Source organism: Nerophis lumbriciformis, linkage group LG27, assembly GCF_033978685.3.
Source record: "Nerophis lumbriciformis linkage group LG27, RoL_Nlum_v2.1, whole genome shotgun sequence".
Classification (NCBI taxonomy): domain Eukaryota; kingdom Metazoa; phylum Chordata; class Actinopteri; order Syngnathiformes; family Syngnathidae; genus Nerophis; species Nerophis lumbriciformis.
The window spans coordinates 36812705-36828259 of NC_084574.2; the positions used below are offsets into that span (position 1 = coordinate 36812705).

Below are 15555 nucleotides of genomic sequence, written 5' to 3' on the forward strand. Positions count from 1 at the left end.
ACTGGCGTGGCGCCCCCTGATGGACAGCGCCCTTAGCATTTGCCTATACGGCCTATGCCACGGGCCGGCCCTGCTACCGACCACGCAGTCTGATAGTTTATATATCAATGATGAAATCTTAACATTGCAACACATGCCAATACGGCCGGGTTAGCTTACTAAAGTGCGATTTTAAATTTCGCGCGAAATATCCTGCTGAAAACGTCTCGGTATGATGACGTCAGCGCGTGACGTCGCGGATTGTAGAGGACATTTTGGGACAGCATGGTGGCCAGCTATTAAGTCGTCTGTTTTCATCGCAAAATTCCACGGTATTCTGGACATCTGTGTTGGTGAATCTTTTGCAATTTGTTCAATGAACAATGGAGACGGCAAAGAAGAAAGCTGTAGGTGGGAAGCGGTGTATTGCGGGCGGCTGCAGCAACACAAACACAGCCGGTGTTTCATTGTTTACATTCCCGGAAGATGACAGTCAAGCTTTACCATTGGCCTGTGGAGAACTGGGACAGCAGAGACTCTTACCAGGAGGACTTTGAGTTGGATGCGCAGACGCGGTACCGTGAGTACGCATGCAGCTGCGGCTTCCAAACATTTGATCGCTTGCCCGTACGTGCGTGCCGCTATGTGCATGTCACGTACGTAACTTTGGGGACTTTGGGGAATGGTACTTTGGGCTGTGGGATTAAGTGTGTTGTGCAGGTGTTTGAGTTGTATTGGCGGGAGGGGGGAGGTGTTTGTTATGCGGGATTAATTTGTGACATATTAAATATAAGCCTGGTTGTGTTGTGGCTAATAGAGTATATATATGTCTTGTGTTTATTTACTGTTTTAGTCATTCCCAGCTGAATATCAGGTCCCACCCGCCTCTCACAGCATCTTCCCTATCTGAATCGCTCCCACTGCCCTCTAGTCCTTCACTCTCACTTTCCTCATCCACAAATCTTTCATCCTCGCTCAAATTAATGGGGAAATCGTCGCTTTCTCGGTCCGAATCGCTCTCGCTGCTGGTGGCCATGATTGTAAACAATGTGCGGATGTGAGGAGCTCCACAACCTGTGACGTCACGCTACTCGTCTGCTACTTCCGGTACAGGCAAGGCTTTTTTATCAGCGACCAAAAGTTGCAAACTTTATCGTCGATGTTCTCTACTAAATCCTTTCAGCAAAAATATGGCAATATCGCGAAATGATCAAGTATGACACATAGAATGGACCTGCTATCCCCGTTTAAAGAAGAAAATCGCATTTCAGTAGGCCTTTAAATACAAGTATCTGTCATGTTGTTATGTTACAGCCTTCTTCCAAAAGGGAATACATCCATTTTCGCCTTCATAATTCTACACACAATTCCACATAAGTACAATTTTTTTTTGCAAATTTATAAAAGAATACGAATAAAACGTGAGTGTTTGCATTAGGGTTGTCTCGATACCAATATTTTGGTACCAGTACCGGTAACAATATGTAGTTCGACACTTTTTGATACTTTTTTTTTAAATAACAACAAAAATTCCTGATTGGCTTAATTTGAACAGAAAATCTTATGATACATTAAGCATACGTTGCTTATTGCAAATTAAAAAAAAAAAAATTAAATAAGATAGAACTTGTCTTTTAGATTGGCAGACCGGGGTGGTGGTTCCTCTCTTTAAGAAGGGGAACCGGAGGGTGTGTTCCAACTATCGTGGGATCACACTCCTCAGCCTTCCCGGTAAGGTCTATTCAGGTGTACTGGAGAGGAGGCTACGCCGGATAGTCGAACCTCGGATTCAGGAGGAACAGTGTGGTTTTCGTCCTGGTCGTGGAACTGTGGACCAGCTCTATACTCTCGGCAGGGTCATTGAGGGTGCATGGGAGTTTGCCCAACCAGTCTACATGTGTTTTGTGGACTTGGAGAAGGCATTCGACCGTGTCCCTCGGGAAGTCCTGTGGGGAGTGCTCAGAGAGTATGGGGTATCAGACTGTCTGATTTTGGCGGTCCGCTCCCTGTATGCTCAGTGCCAGAGCTTGGTCCGCATTGCCGGCAGTAAGTCGGACACGTTTCCAGTGAGGGTTGGACTCCGCCAAGGCTGCCCTTTGTCACCGATTCTGTTCATAACTTTTATGGACAGAATTTCTAGACGCAGTCAGGGTGTTGAGGGGATCTGGTTTGGTGGCTGCAGGATTAGGTCTCTGCTTTTTGCAGATGATGTGGTCCTGATGGCTTCCTCTGGCCAAGATCTTCAGCTCTCGCTGGATCGGTTCGCAGCCGAGTGTGAAGCGACTGGGATGGGAATCAGCACCTCCAAGTCCGAGTCCATGGTTCTCTCCCGGAAAAGGGTGAAGTGCCATCTCCGGGTTGGGGAGGAGATCTTGCCCCAAGTGGAGGAGTTCAAGTACCTCGGAGTCTTGTTCACGAGTGGGGGAAGAGTGGATCGTGAGATCGACAGGCGGATCGGTGCGGCATCTTCAGTAATGCGGACGCTGTATCGATCCGTTGTGGTGAAGAAGGAGCTGAGCCGGAAGGCAAAGCTCTCGATTTACCGGTCGATCTACGTTCCCATCCTCACCTATGGTCATGAGCTTTGGGTCATGACCGAAAGGACAAGATCACTGGTACAAGCGGCCGAAATGAGTTTCCTCCGCCGAGTGGCGGGGCTCTCCCTTAGAGATAGGGTGAGAAGCTCTGCCATTCGGGGGGAGCTCAAAGTAAAGCCGCTGCTCCTCCACATCGAGAGGAGCCAGATGAGGTGGTTCGGGCATCTGGTCAGGATGCCACCCGAACGCCTCCCTAGGAAGGTGTTTCGGGCACGTCCGACCGGTAGGAGGCCACGGGGAAGACCCAGGACACGCTGGGAAGACTATGTCTCCCGGCTGGCCTGGGAACGCCTCGGGATCCCCCGGGAGGAGCTGGACGAAGTGGCTGGGGAGAGGGAAGTCTGGGCTTCCCTGCTTAAGCTGCTGCCCCCGCGACCCGACCTCGGATAAGCGGAAGAAGATGGATGGATGGATGGATTGTCTTTTAGTAGTAAGTAAACAAACAAAGACTCCTAATTAGTCTGCTGACATATGCGGTAACAAATTGTGTCATTTATACACATATTATTTTGTACACATTATAAAGGACAAACTGTAAAAATTGATTATTAATCCACTTGTTCATTTACTGTTAATATCTGCTTATTTTCTGTTTTAACATGTTCTATCTACACTTCTGTTAAAATGTAATAATCACTTATTCTTCTCTTCTTTGATACTTTACATTAGTTTTGGATGATACCACACATTTAGGTATCGATGCGATACCAAGTAGTTACAGGATCATACATTGGTCATATTCAAAGTCCTCATGTGTCCATGGACGTATTTCCTGATTTTATAAACAATAAAATAAAAAATATCCGCATAATTATTGTGGTGTGGACTATGTATGGCTCGTGTACTTGGTATCAATACAGTGGATGTCTGTGTAGATCCACCCACAGCATTTGTTTACATTGAGGAGTGCTAGCTTGCTGTTAGCGGTGACTGTTAGCTCTCTTACGGTGTGTAGTGAAGCATGTTTAGCTATTCCTCGTCCTGCAGTGATAATGGTACTTGTAAGAAACTTACTTTATTTGTCACCACGGAGGCCAGGATTAGTGATTTAGAAGTAGCTAAAACACTGCCAACAGCAGATGGATGTTAGCCGTTAGCTAACTAGAGCAAGAGTCAAGCTTCTCTTGCAGAGCAGCACTTCAGTCTTTATAAATAGCTTCAACTTCTTCTTTTGTTTTGAAGCCAAAATGTGTCCATTCTCCCTTTTCTATCTCCACTCTGTTTCTGCTTGTAAGTACTCCGTGTGTTGCCTAATATGCGCGTCTGCTCGTTTTACCAGCAATGTAATGTCATGTAATGTCATGTACGTTAAAAAAAATTACCGGTATTTTTCAGAAGCAGTTGAGTACCGTTTTTAATTAATTAGTAGTTTATTAGTATACCGTACAATGCTAATTTGTATGTATGCTCAAGTCTTTTTAAAGTCCATGCCAAAAGCTTGGCACACTTTTCTTTGGGCAGTTTCACCCATTTATGTATATATATATATATATATATATATATATATATATATATATATATATATATATATATATATACACATACCTATACTGTATATACCTTTATATACCTATATACCTATATATATATATATATATATATATATATATACAACCCCCCATACAGCAAAAACGTCTCACCTAACATTGGACACAAATTCCTCAATCTGATTGACAAACACTTTCCCAAAGACAACACCCTAAGAAAAGTATTCAACAAGAACAACATTAAATTGAGCTACAGCTGTATGAACAATATACGACAAATTATCTCAAACCACAACAAAACAATTGCAAATGAGCCGTCGGCCCCCGGACAGAGCGACTCCAAAACCAACAAAGGCTGCAACTGCCGAAAGAAACCTGATTGCCCTCTCAACGGGGGGTGCTTACAAACATCAGTTGTCTACCAATCTAAGGTAACACGCAAGGACATTAACACATCCGACACATATGTAGGATTAACCGAGGGAGAGTTCAAAACCAGATGGAACAATCACAAGGCTTCTTTCAGGAACCAAAACCTGCGGAATACCACAGAACTCAGCAAACACATTTGGGACCTCAAAGACAATAATGTTGAATATTCAATAACATGGCAAATTCTTGCATCCAGCACACCTTACAATAGTGGTAATAAAAGATGCAACCTATGCTTGAAAGAGAAACTGTTTATTATTTACCGTCCAGACCTGTCATCCCTCAACAAGCGCAGCGAAATTGTAACAGCATGCCGCCACAGACGGAAACACCTCCTAGGTAACACATGAGCCAATCACCACGCCCCTACGCCAGCCTGTACCCACCCACTCTGTGCCCTATATAAACCATGGTATGTGAATGCTCCCATTAAAATCTCCTGATGATTGAGGGAACCCCCTCATGAAACAGGCCTGTAGAGATGAAATAGTCTTGTGATTTTTTTTCCCCACACATACATATATATATATATATATATATATATATATATATCTATATATATATATATATATATATATATATATATATATATATATATATCTATATATATATATATATATATATATATATATATATATATATATATATATACACTGTATATACCTACACTGGCTCACCTGCGCTGGCTTCCTGTACAATTTAAGGTTTTACTACTTAGGTATAAAATATGGTTTGTGAAGCCCTTTGAGGCCTTAGTGATTAAGAACTACCTGAATACATTTTGATTGATTGATTGATTGTCAGAATTGGCACTGACAGCTTGGTTATGTTTGGGTTTTCCTGTGTGTTTGTGTTTATTTCCTGTCAACGCTCGTATTTTAGTTCCACTTCCTGCATGTCTCCCTGAGCCCTCACCTGTCCCTGGCAGCCTGGCACACTTGGTTGCAGTTGCCAATCAGGCTGCTATTCATGCCTGCCTCACCCTCTAGTCAGGGCTCGATGATTGTCTCCTGTTTTCCTGTTTCCTTTATTCCTGTTGCCTGTTTCCTGGTTCCTGCTTTCCTGTCTCCTGTTTTCCCGTTTCTTGCTTCCTGGTTCCTGTTTTCCTGTCTACTGTTTTCCCGTTTCTTGTTTCCTGGTTCTTGTTTTCCTGATTACTGTTTTCCTGTTTCCTGTTTCCTGTTTCCTGGTGCCTGTTTTCCTGATTCCTGTTTTCCTGTTTCCTGGTTCCTGTTTTTCTGTCTACTGTTTTCATGTTTCCTGTTTCCTGTTTTCCGTTTACCTGGTTCCTCTTTCTTGGTGCCTGTTTTCCTGATTCCTGTTTTCCTGTTTCCTGTTTCCTGTTGCCTGTTTTCCGTTTACCTGGTTCCTGTTTTCCTGATTCCTGTTTTCCTGTTTCCTGTTTCTTGTTTTCCTGTTTCCTGGTTCCTGTCTTTCTGATTACTCTCTTGTGTTGCCTGTTTCCTTATTCCTGTTTCCTGTTTCCTGTTGCCTGTTTTTCGTTTACCTGGTTCCTGTTTTCCTGATTCCTGTTTTCCTTATTCCTGTTTTCCTGTTTCCTGTTTCCTGTTTCTTGTTGCCTGTTTCCTGTCTTTCTGATTACTCTCTTGTGTTGCCTGTTTCCCGATTCCTGTTTTCCGTTTACCTGGTTCCTGTTTCTTGGTGCCTGTTTTCCTGATTCCTGTCTTCCTGTTTCCTGTTTCTTGTTGCCTGTTTCCTGTTGCCTGTTTTCCGTTTACCTGGTTCCTGTTTTCCTGATTCCTGTTTTCCTGTTTCCTGTTTCCCTGTTTCCTGGTTCCTGTCTTTCTGATTACTCTCTTGTGTTGCCTGTTTCCTTATTCCTGTTTTCCTGTTTCCTGTTGCCTGTTTTTCGTTTACCTGGTTCTTGTTTTCCTGATTCTTGTTTTCCTGATTCCTGTTTTCCTGTTTCCTGTTTTCCTGTTTCCTGTTTATTGTTGCCTGTTTCCTGGTTCCTGTCTTTCTGATTACTCTCTTGTGTTGCCTGTTTCCTGATTCCTGTTTCCTGTTTTCAGTGTCCTGTTGCCTGTTTCCTTGTTCCTGTTTTCCTGTTCCAGTTTTCCTGGTTCCTCTTTTCCTGATTTCTGTTTCCTGTTTCCTGTTGCCTGTTTTTTCTAGTTCTAGTTTTTCTGATACCTGTTTCCTGATTTCCTGTTTCCTAATGCCTATTTCCTGTCTTCCTGTTTCGTGTTTCCTATTGCTTGGTTCCTGGTTCCTGTTTCCTGGTTCCTGTTTTCCCTGCATGTGCACTTACCAGTTGCACTATTTCCTTTTTGACATTAAAGTCATGTTTCCTGCACTACGCCTGCCATCTTTGCATCCTGGGGTTCAACACCAGCAGTTCCTGACAGCCTTAACATAAGAGGAGTACAATCATGTTTCTTTAGGAATAATGAATATAATATTAAATAATCTTCATATTCAAAGTCTTTAACACTAAAATAAAGTTGAAATACTGCAATGACTGTCTTAGTCACAATTTGCATACTTTATTTAGGAGTCTTCAACCTTTTCCAGGCCAAGGACCCTGAAACTGATGGACGACTGCGAAGTCTTCAAAAGAACCAGGGGATAACAAAACCAGTTTTACAAAGTGACATACCCTTATCATGAGGACGGCTTTCCTGATGTCCCGAACGCCGTCGTAGACCAAGCGGGATGCGTCGATGAACTCGTTCTCCTCAAAGGCCTGCGGCGGGTTGGTACTCAGGGCCTCGATGGCCACCTCCACTTGTTCGGCAAAACGAGGCATGACTACAGGGGAGGAAAAGATTTAGATTTAGAAACTAAGCAGAACTTTGTATACAATTTGTCACGGTGTAAACACACTTAGTTGGACAAGTTTGTTGCGTTGTTTTGCATTCAACGAGGATTTAAGCGATACGTACGACGCCTTTTGTTGGGGCGAATATTTATAGACGCTTTAACACAGACACTCTGCAGTGCGGCTGTAAAAATAAACCGCGGCAAAGAAAACAAAGGTAACCTGCAGTCAGGGATGTTGGAAATAGCTCGCTGGCGTTTGGAAATCGGAGCAAACATTTTTTTCCGCACAGCAGCATCAGATCCATCAAGGAGGAAGTTGACCTGTCATCTTACAGTCCAAACACTTGTTGCCTTGTCAACAAAGGAGAGTTAGAAAGAATCAAAAGGAATATCAATATTTCTAAAACTATTTCTTTGAGTTTTTAGCCTTATTTTAATGGCTATTAGTCAAGATCATGCCAACATTCGCATAAAACCCCAAAACTGACCTTTTTTTAAAAATTACTATTAATATTTCCAAGTACCTTTTGTTATTATTTAAAGCAGGGGTCCCCAAACTATGGCCTGCGGGCCGGATACGGCCCCCAAGCGTCCAAAATCCGGCCCGCGGGAAGTCCCAAGTTAAAAAAAAAATTAATATTATAATTTTTTTCAAATCTGTCCTTACTAGTCAATTTTCTACCATCTCCTAACCACTCAGGCAAATCATATTGTCTAAAAATGCATTTTACCATAACATGACATGCAGCAAGTGCGCTCTTTAAGTCAATTAGTGCGCGAGGAATATATATGTATGAATACATATATATATATATATATATATATATATATATATATATATATATATATATATATATATATATATATATATATATATATATATATATATATATATATATAAACACACATATAGACACATACACATATATACACATATACATATATATATACATACGCATGTATACACACATATATATATATATATATATATATATATATATATATATATATATATATATATATATATATGTGTGTGTTTACCTGGTTACATATTATATATAAAGGTGGCAATAAATACTGATAAAGTTGAGGAATGCTCATCAAACACTTATTTGGAACATCCCACAGGTGTGCAGGCTAATTGGGAACAGGTGGGTGCCATGATTGGGTATAAAAGTAGATTCCGAAAAAATGCTCAGTCTTTCACAAGAAAGGATGGGGCGAGGTACACCCCTTTGTCCACAACAGCGTGAGCAAATAGTCAAACAGTTTAAGAACAACGTTTCTCAAAGTGCAATTGCAAGAAATGTAGGGATTTCAACATCTACGGTCCATAATATCATCAAAAGGTTCAGAGAATCTGGAGAAATCACTCCACGTAAGCGGCATGGCCGGAAACCAACATTGAATGACCGTGACTTTCGATCCCTCGGACGGCACTGTATCAAAAACCGACATCAATCTCTAAAGGATATCACCACATGGGCTCAGGAACACTTCAGAAAACCACTGTCACTAAATACAGTTTGTCGCTACATCTGTAAGTGCAAGTTAAAGCTCTATTATGCAAAGCGAAAGCCATTTATCAACAACACCCAGAAACGCCGCCGGCTTCTCTGGGCCCGAGATCTTCTAAGATGGACTCATGCAAAGTGGAAAAGTGTTCTGTGGTCTGACGAGTCCACATTTCAAATTGTTTTTGGAAATATTCGACATTGTGTCATCCGGACCAAAGGGGAAGCGAACCATCTAGACTGTTAAAACTCTCCTATGCAAGGCGAAAACCGTTTATCAACAACACCCAGAAACGACGTCAGCTTCGCTGGGCCTGAGCTTATCTAAGATGGACTGATACAAAGTGGAAAAGTGTTCTGTGGTCTGACGAGTCCACATTTCAAATTGTTTTTGGAAAGTGTGGACGTCGTGTCTTCCGGACCAAAGAGGAAAAGAACCATCCGGATTGTTATAGGTGCAGAGTTGAAAAGCCAGCATGTGTGATGGTATGGGGGTGTATTAGTGCCCAAGACATGGGTAACTTACACATCTGTGAAGGTGCCATTAATGCTGAAAGGTATTTCAGCAAGACAATGCCAAGCCACGTGTTACATCAACGTGGCTTTATAGTAAAAGAGTGCGGGTACTACACTGGCCTGCCTGTAGTCCAGACCTGTCTCCCATTCAAAATACGTGGCGCATTATGAAGCCTAAAATACCACAACGGAGACCCCCGGACTGTTGAACAACTTAAGCTGTACATCAAGCAAGAATGGGAAAGAATTCCACCTGAGAAGCTTAAAAAATGTGTCTCCTCAGTTCCCAAACGTTTACTGAGTGTTGTTAAAAGGAAAGGCCATGTAACACAGTGGTGAACATGCCCTTTCTCAACTACTTTGGCACGTGTTGCAGCCATGAACTTCTAAGTTAATTATTATTTGCAACAAAAAAAATAAAGTTTATCAGTTTGAACATCAAATATGTTGTCTTTGTAGCATATTCAACTGAATATGGGTTGAAAATGATTTGCAAATCATTGTATTCCGTTTATATTTACATCTAACACAATTTCCCAACTCATATGGAAACGGGGTTTGTATATATACATACATGCATACATTTATATACCGGTATATATATATATATATATATATGTATAAATGTATATATATATATATACATACATGTGTATGTATATATGTGGCTTGGCCCCTTAGTTTCAGTGAAAGAAACTTCTAATGCTCCAGGATACCAAAATATTTTAGACAATTCCACGCTCCCAACCTTGTGGGAACAGTTTGGAGCGGGCCCCTTCCTCTTCCAACATGACTGTGCACCAGTGCACAAAGCAAGGTCCATAAAGACATGGATGACAGAGTCTGGTGTGGATGAACTTGACTGGCCTGCACAGAGTCCTGACCTGAACCCGATAAAACACCTTTGGGATGAATTAGAACGGAGACTGAGAGCCAGGCCTTCTCCACCAACATCAGTGTGTGACCTCACCAATGCACTTTTGGAAGAATGGTGGAAAATTCCTATAAACACACTCCGCAACCTTGTGGACAGCCTTCCCAGAAGAGAAGTAATAGCTGCAAAAAGTGGACCCACATCATATTGAACCCTGTGGGTTAGTAATGGGATGGCACTTCATGTTCATATGTGAGTCAAGGCAGGTGGCCAAATACTTTTGGCAATATAGTGTATATAATCACATTCATATATATATGTATATATATATATATATATATATATATATATATATATATATATATATATATATATATATATATATATATATATATATATATATATATATAATTCAGAAATTAATGATATTTCCTGCCCCCCTAATTGCTTCCAACATTTTACAGCAGGGCGATAAAGCACTGCACTGGATGCTGACCACTCATAAGACTTTAAATGTAGTTGGTAAGTTGCCTACAGCCACACCGGCCAATTATATGTTTTACCTAATGCTGCAGTATAATTGCACAGATAGATGGACAGTCTTTGTGTGCCATCTACTCATCTTGGTGTTTTGTCCTCATGAATCCATGTCCTGCTCACTTGTAAAACTGACAATAAAGGCTGAGAAACTCCGCCAGACATTTAGTTCCGCTTTAAAGACCCCACATTACAGCCAGGGGGCTCCAAAGTGCTGCCCGGGGGCCATTTGCGGCTCGCAGCTAATTTGTTAAAAGGCCCGCGCGGCACATTTCAAAAATACGCTAACAAAAACAAAACTACAAAAATATGTATTAATTAATCATGTTGTGCGATGCCATAGTTATGTTATTGGTTTCATGCCACAGTTTCATGGTGTGCTATGCCATAGTTATGTTATTGGTTTCATGCCACAGTTTTATGTTGTGCTATGACATAGTTGTGTTATTGGTTGCATGCCACAGTTTCATGTTGTGCTATGCCATAGTTATGTTAGTACTTTCATGCCACAGTTTCATGTTGTGCTATGCCATAGTTATGTTAGTACTTTCATGCCACAGTTTCATGTTGTGCTACGCCATAGTTATGTTATTGGTTTCATGCCACAGTTTTATGTTGTGCTATGACATAGTTGTGTTATTGGTTGCATGCCACAGTTTCATGTTGTGCTATGCCATAGTTATGTTAATGATAATCGTTTATTGAGTGTTGTTAAAAGAAAAGGTGATGTAACACAGTGGTGAACATGCCCTTTCCCAACTACTTTGGCACGTGTTGCAGCCATGAAATTCTAAGTTAATTATTATTTGCAAAAAAAAAAAAAAGTTTATGAGTTTGAACATCAAATATGTTGTCTTTGTAGTGCATTCAATTGAATATGGGTTGAAAATGATTTGCAAATCATTGTATTCCGTTTATATTTACATCTAACACAATTTCCCAACTCATATGGAAACGGGGTTTGTAATATAATTGGCATGGTCAGATAACATTAAAATGAGTTTAAAAAAAGTTTTTTTTTTCTTAGTCAAAATTGAAAGAATGAAAAAAATAAATAAATAAATAAATAATATATTGAAACTGTCATGACTTGGTCCGGGGTGTGTGCTTTTCCAGGATGCAACGGAAAGTCGGCTCGTGCGAGACGGGAATGAAGGTACATGATTTATTATTATCAAAAAAAGGAATAAATGAAAGCGCGCACAGTGGCGGAGAATAAACTATGAAACCAAAAGACTATAGCAAAAAAGTACAAACAAAAAACACGCACAATGGCGGAGAACAAACTATGAAACCAAAAAGACTATAAATATGGAACAAAAACTTACTTGGCTTGGACAAAAGTAGTTGCTTGAGGAATTGACATGGGCAGAAGTATCAGGCATGAACAGAGCATAAATGTGTTGAGGTCGTCAGGACGAACAACAGAAAATGAATGAACTTAAATACTATGGACATGATTAGTGAAAGCAGGTGCGTGACTCAAAACGTGAAACAGGTGCGTGACGTGACAGGTGAAAACTAATGGTTGCTATGGTGACCAGACAAGGGAGTGAAAAGACAGAAACTAAACAAAACATGACTTAAAACAAAACATGATAATACAGACATGACAGAAACCCATTTTTTGCAGGCTTTCGCGGGCCAAATAAAATGAGCCTTGAGTTTGACACCTGTGTTCGACATCAACAACATGATTTGCCAAAACGGCTGGACAAGACAGATTAAAAAGTAAAAAATAAAAAAATAAAATAAAAAAATCGCAATTAATCTAAAAATCTTTTTTTTTTTTGACACCCCTAATAAAAACATCCTCTTTTAGAGCATTTTGTCGACTCCTCTCACCCTGTGTGAGTGCACAGGTGCGTGATTTAATTGTCTTCCCCACAGCTGCCTCGTGGACGCCAGTCCGCCCTTTGACCTTGCCTCCCTCCACCCATCCCTCTCTCTTTGCTAGATTAACGGTCGGACCGAGGCACGACTCCAGTGTGCGGAGCCCAGTCCTACATTCCTGACGGACAGCCTGCACGCCATTGAAGCGTGTCCTTGAGAGGAGGAGAAATCAATGGCTTAATGGGAAAGTGGTTATGGCCGCACTCCTCCCTCCTCCCCTCCTTCCTCCAGACCTTTTTTTTCTGCCAAGTACTGTAACTCCGCACGTTTAAACCCATCTCTTCTGCAAAAAAAAAGGGACACGTTTTAAAGTCAATCACTAATGTAGTGCCTGGAGTGAGTAGATGGGGAAAAAGTGATACATGGCCCAAGTTAGTGTGGCGGTTTAAGGAGGCGGGTGGCATGGCTGCGAGTGCTCACATTGAAGCGTGTTAAATGGGATTTAGCCAAGGTATTACAGCCAGTAATAACACGTATTCTCATACTGGCCTACATGCCATGCCTCGACAATTTGCTCCTAAAAGTAACAGAAGCAGAAAACCTTTTCATACAAACTTTTCAACACGGAGGCAAAAACCATTTTTTGGGGCTGGGGAATCCAGTTTTTGTCCTTCACTCCGAAAAAAAAAAATGGTTGTCTTCAAATTTCCTTCAGATAAATTCTAACACAGAGATGTCAAAGTTGTTTTCACCGAGGGCCACATGGCAGCATTCTTGCCAACACTCCCGAATTTTCCGGGAGACTCCCGAATTTCAGTGCCTCTCCCGAAAACCATTCTCACAAACTTCTCCCGATTTCCAGCCGGACTTAAGGCACGCCCCCTCCAGGTCCGTGCGTACCTGAGTGAGGACAGCCTGTCGTCATCCACTTATTCTTCATATAAACAGCGTGCCGACCCAGTCACGTTATAACATCTACGGCTTTTGGCGAGTGCACAACTGCACACACAACAAGAAGGAGACGAAGCAGAAGAACGAAGAAGACGCAGTCACGGCGACGACGAGTGACAGAGAATAGAACGAGGAATGGACAATTCAACCCTAAACTCACTCTTTTCCGGCAAATTTAATTGCACAGATGCTGCCCATACCTATGCTCCTTCAAAGGCTGTGCTACTGGCTGCAAAGCATTGCACTTTCAAATACAACAATGAGTAGAGGAGTGTTATGTGTGGGTATATGTGTAAATAAATTAACACTGAAATTCAAGTATTTATTATATATATATATATATATATATATATATATATATATATATATATATATATATATATATATATATATATATATAAACTGTATATAATCTCACTGTTCCTTTATTTAAACTGTCCACCATGGGTGCCCGATCTCTCAGCCGCTCTGCCCCACATCTTTGGAACTCTTTACCACCAGACCTTCGTAACTTAGACTTGATATCCCTCTTCAAATCAAGACTCAAAACACACCTATTACTGACTGCTTATTCATTGTAATCATCTTTTCTTCTCTATTTTTGTGGCTGTTGTTGTTTTTTATCCAATTTGATTTTATTGTTTTGATTTTGTACGGTGTCCTTGAGTGCCCAGAAAGGCGCCTTATAAATAAAATGTATTATTATTATTATATATATAATAAAATACACATATATATATATATATATATATATATATATATATATATATAGCTAGAAATCACTGAAAGTCAAGTATTTACATATATATATATATATATATATATATATATATATATATATATATATATATATATATATATATATATATATATATATATATATATATATATACAGTATATATATACAGTATATATAAGAAATACTTCAATTTCAGTTGATTCTAGCTATAAATATACTCCTCCCCCTTTAACCCCCCCCCAATCCCCCGAATTCGGAGGTCTCAAGGTTGGCAAGTATGCATGCCAGTTATGTTTGGCCCCAGAGGGCCGCTTCTAAAAGTGAATACTATTATTACAAACATTTTTAATGCATTTTATTAGTAGATTTTTTTTTTTTAAACTAAAATGTAAAAAAAAAAATTTGGTAGGTTGCAATAATTTCACCTCAAAATGTAGTGTATATTACCGTAAATAAAAAAACAGTACTGCTGTTTTCATGGTAAAAAAACAAAAAAAAAGGCAGCTCAGTTGCCAGAATTTTACTGTAAAATTTGCATTTGTTTTTTTTACTGTAAATACAAAAAAAATGCAATTTTACAGTAAAACAATGGCACCTGAGCTGCCAGTTTGTTTGTTGTTTTTACCGCAAAATAAACAAGTGTATGTGTGTAGGTGTATTACTGTAAATGCCAAAACGACACCACAGTTTATAACAGTAAAAAAAGTACTGTTTTTTTTTCATTTACAGAAAAATGCTGTAAAAAACACAGTAAAATTGCTACTTTTATATTCAATCAATCAATCAATGTTTACTTATATAGCCCTAAATCACGAGTGTCTCAAAGGGCTGCACAAACCACAACGACATATTGCACAATTTGATGGATAGCTCACTTTAATATCATTATTATTAGTATTTTTTTCTATTTAAAAAAAATGGTTGATATGTTTGATAATCTATTTTTGCATAATTAGACATTATTTAAGTTAACATCATTTGCGATTACATGGAGTACATATATTTGTTTTCTCCCAAAATGGAAAGAAAGAATCCATTTAGTAAGAAAAGTTACACTACTTTATTGATACATATTATTTCCAGGCTTTCCAGGGCCAAATAAATTGAAGTGGCGGGCCACAATTGGCACCTCCAAAGATCAAGAAGTCCCTTGGTGCTCTGGGTGCATCTGTTCAAAGCAGCCTCAGAACCCATTGGGCTTGTGTTGGATCAGTCCAGGTCTTAGGAAGGGTCAACTGGCCAAAAACTGTTTTTATCACCTGAGAAATATTTCTAAAGTGAGGAACTTGTAGTCAAAATGGGATCTGGAAAT

At 40.1% G+C, this 15555-nt stretch overlaps 1 protein-coding gene across 3 annotated transcripts in view; it reads right to left on the reverse strand.

The window, feature by feature from the left end:
* The window catches only part of ctnna2 (catenin (cadherin-associated protein), alpha 2), a 974853-nt gene that overhangs the window by 117715 nt on the left and 841583 nt on the right, over positions 1-15555 (reverse strand). For all 3 annotated transcript variants that reach the window (XM_061988021.2, XM_061988022.2, XM_061988024.2), the window contains one exon: positions 7116-7267. In XM_061988021.2, coding sequence (XP_061844005.1) covers positions 7116-7267 — 152 coding nt within the window. The remainder of the gene's footprint in view (positions 1-7115; positions 7268-15555) is intronic.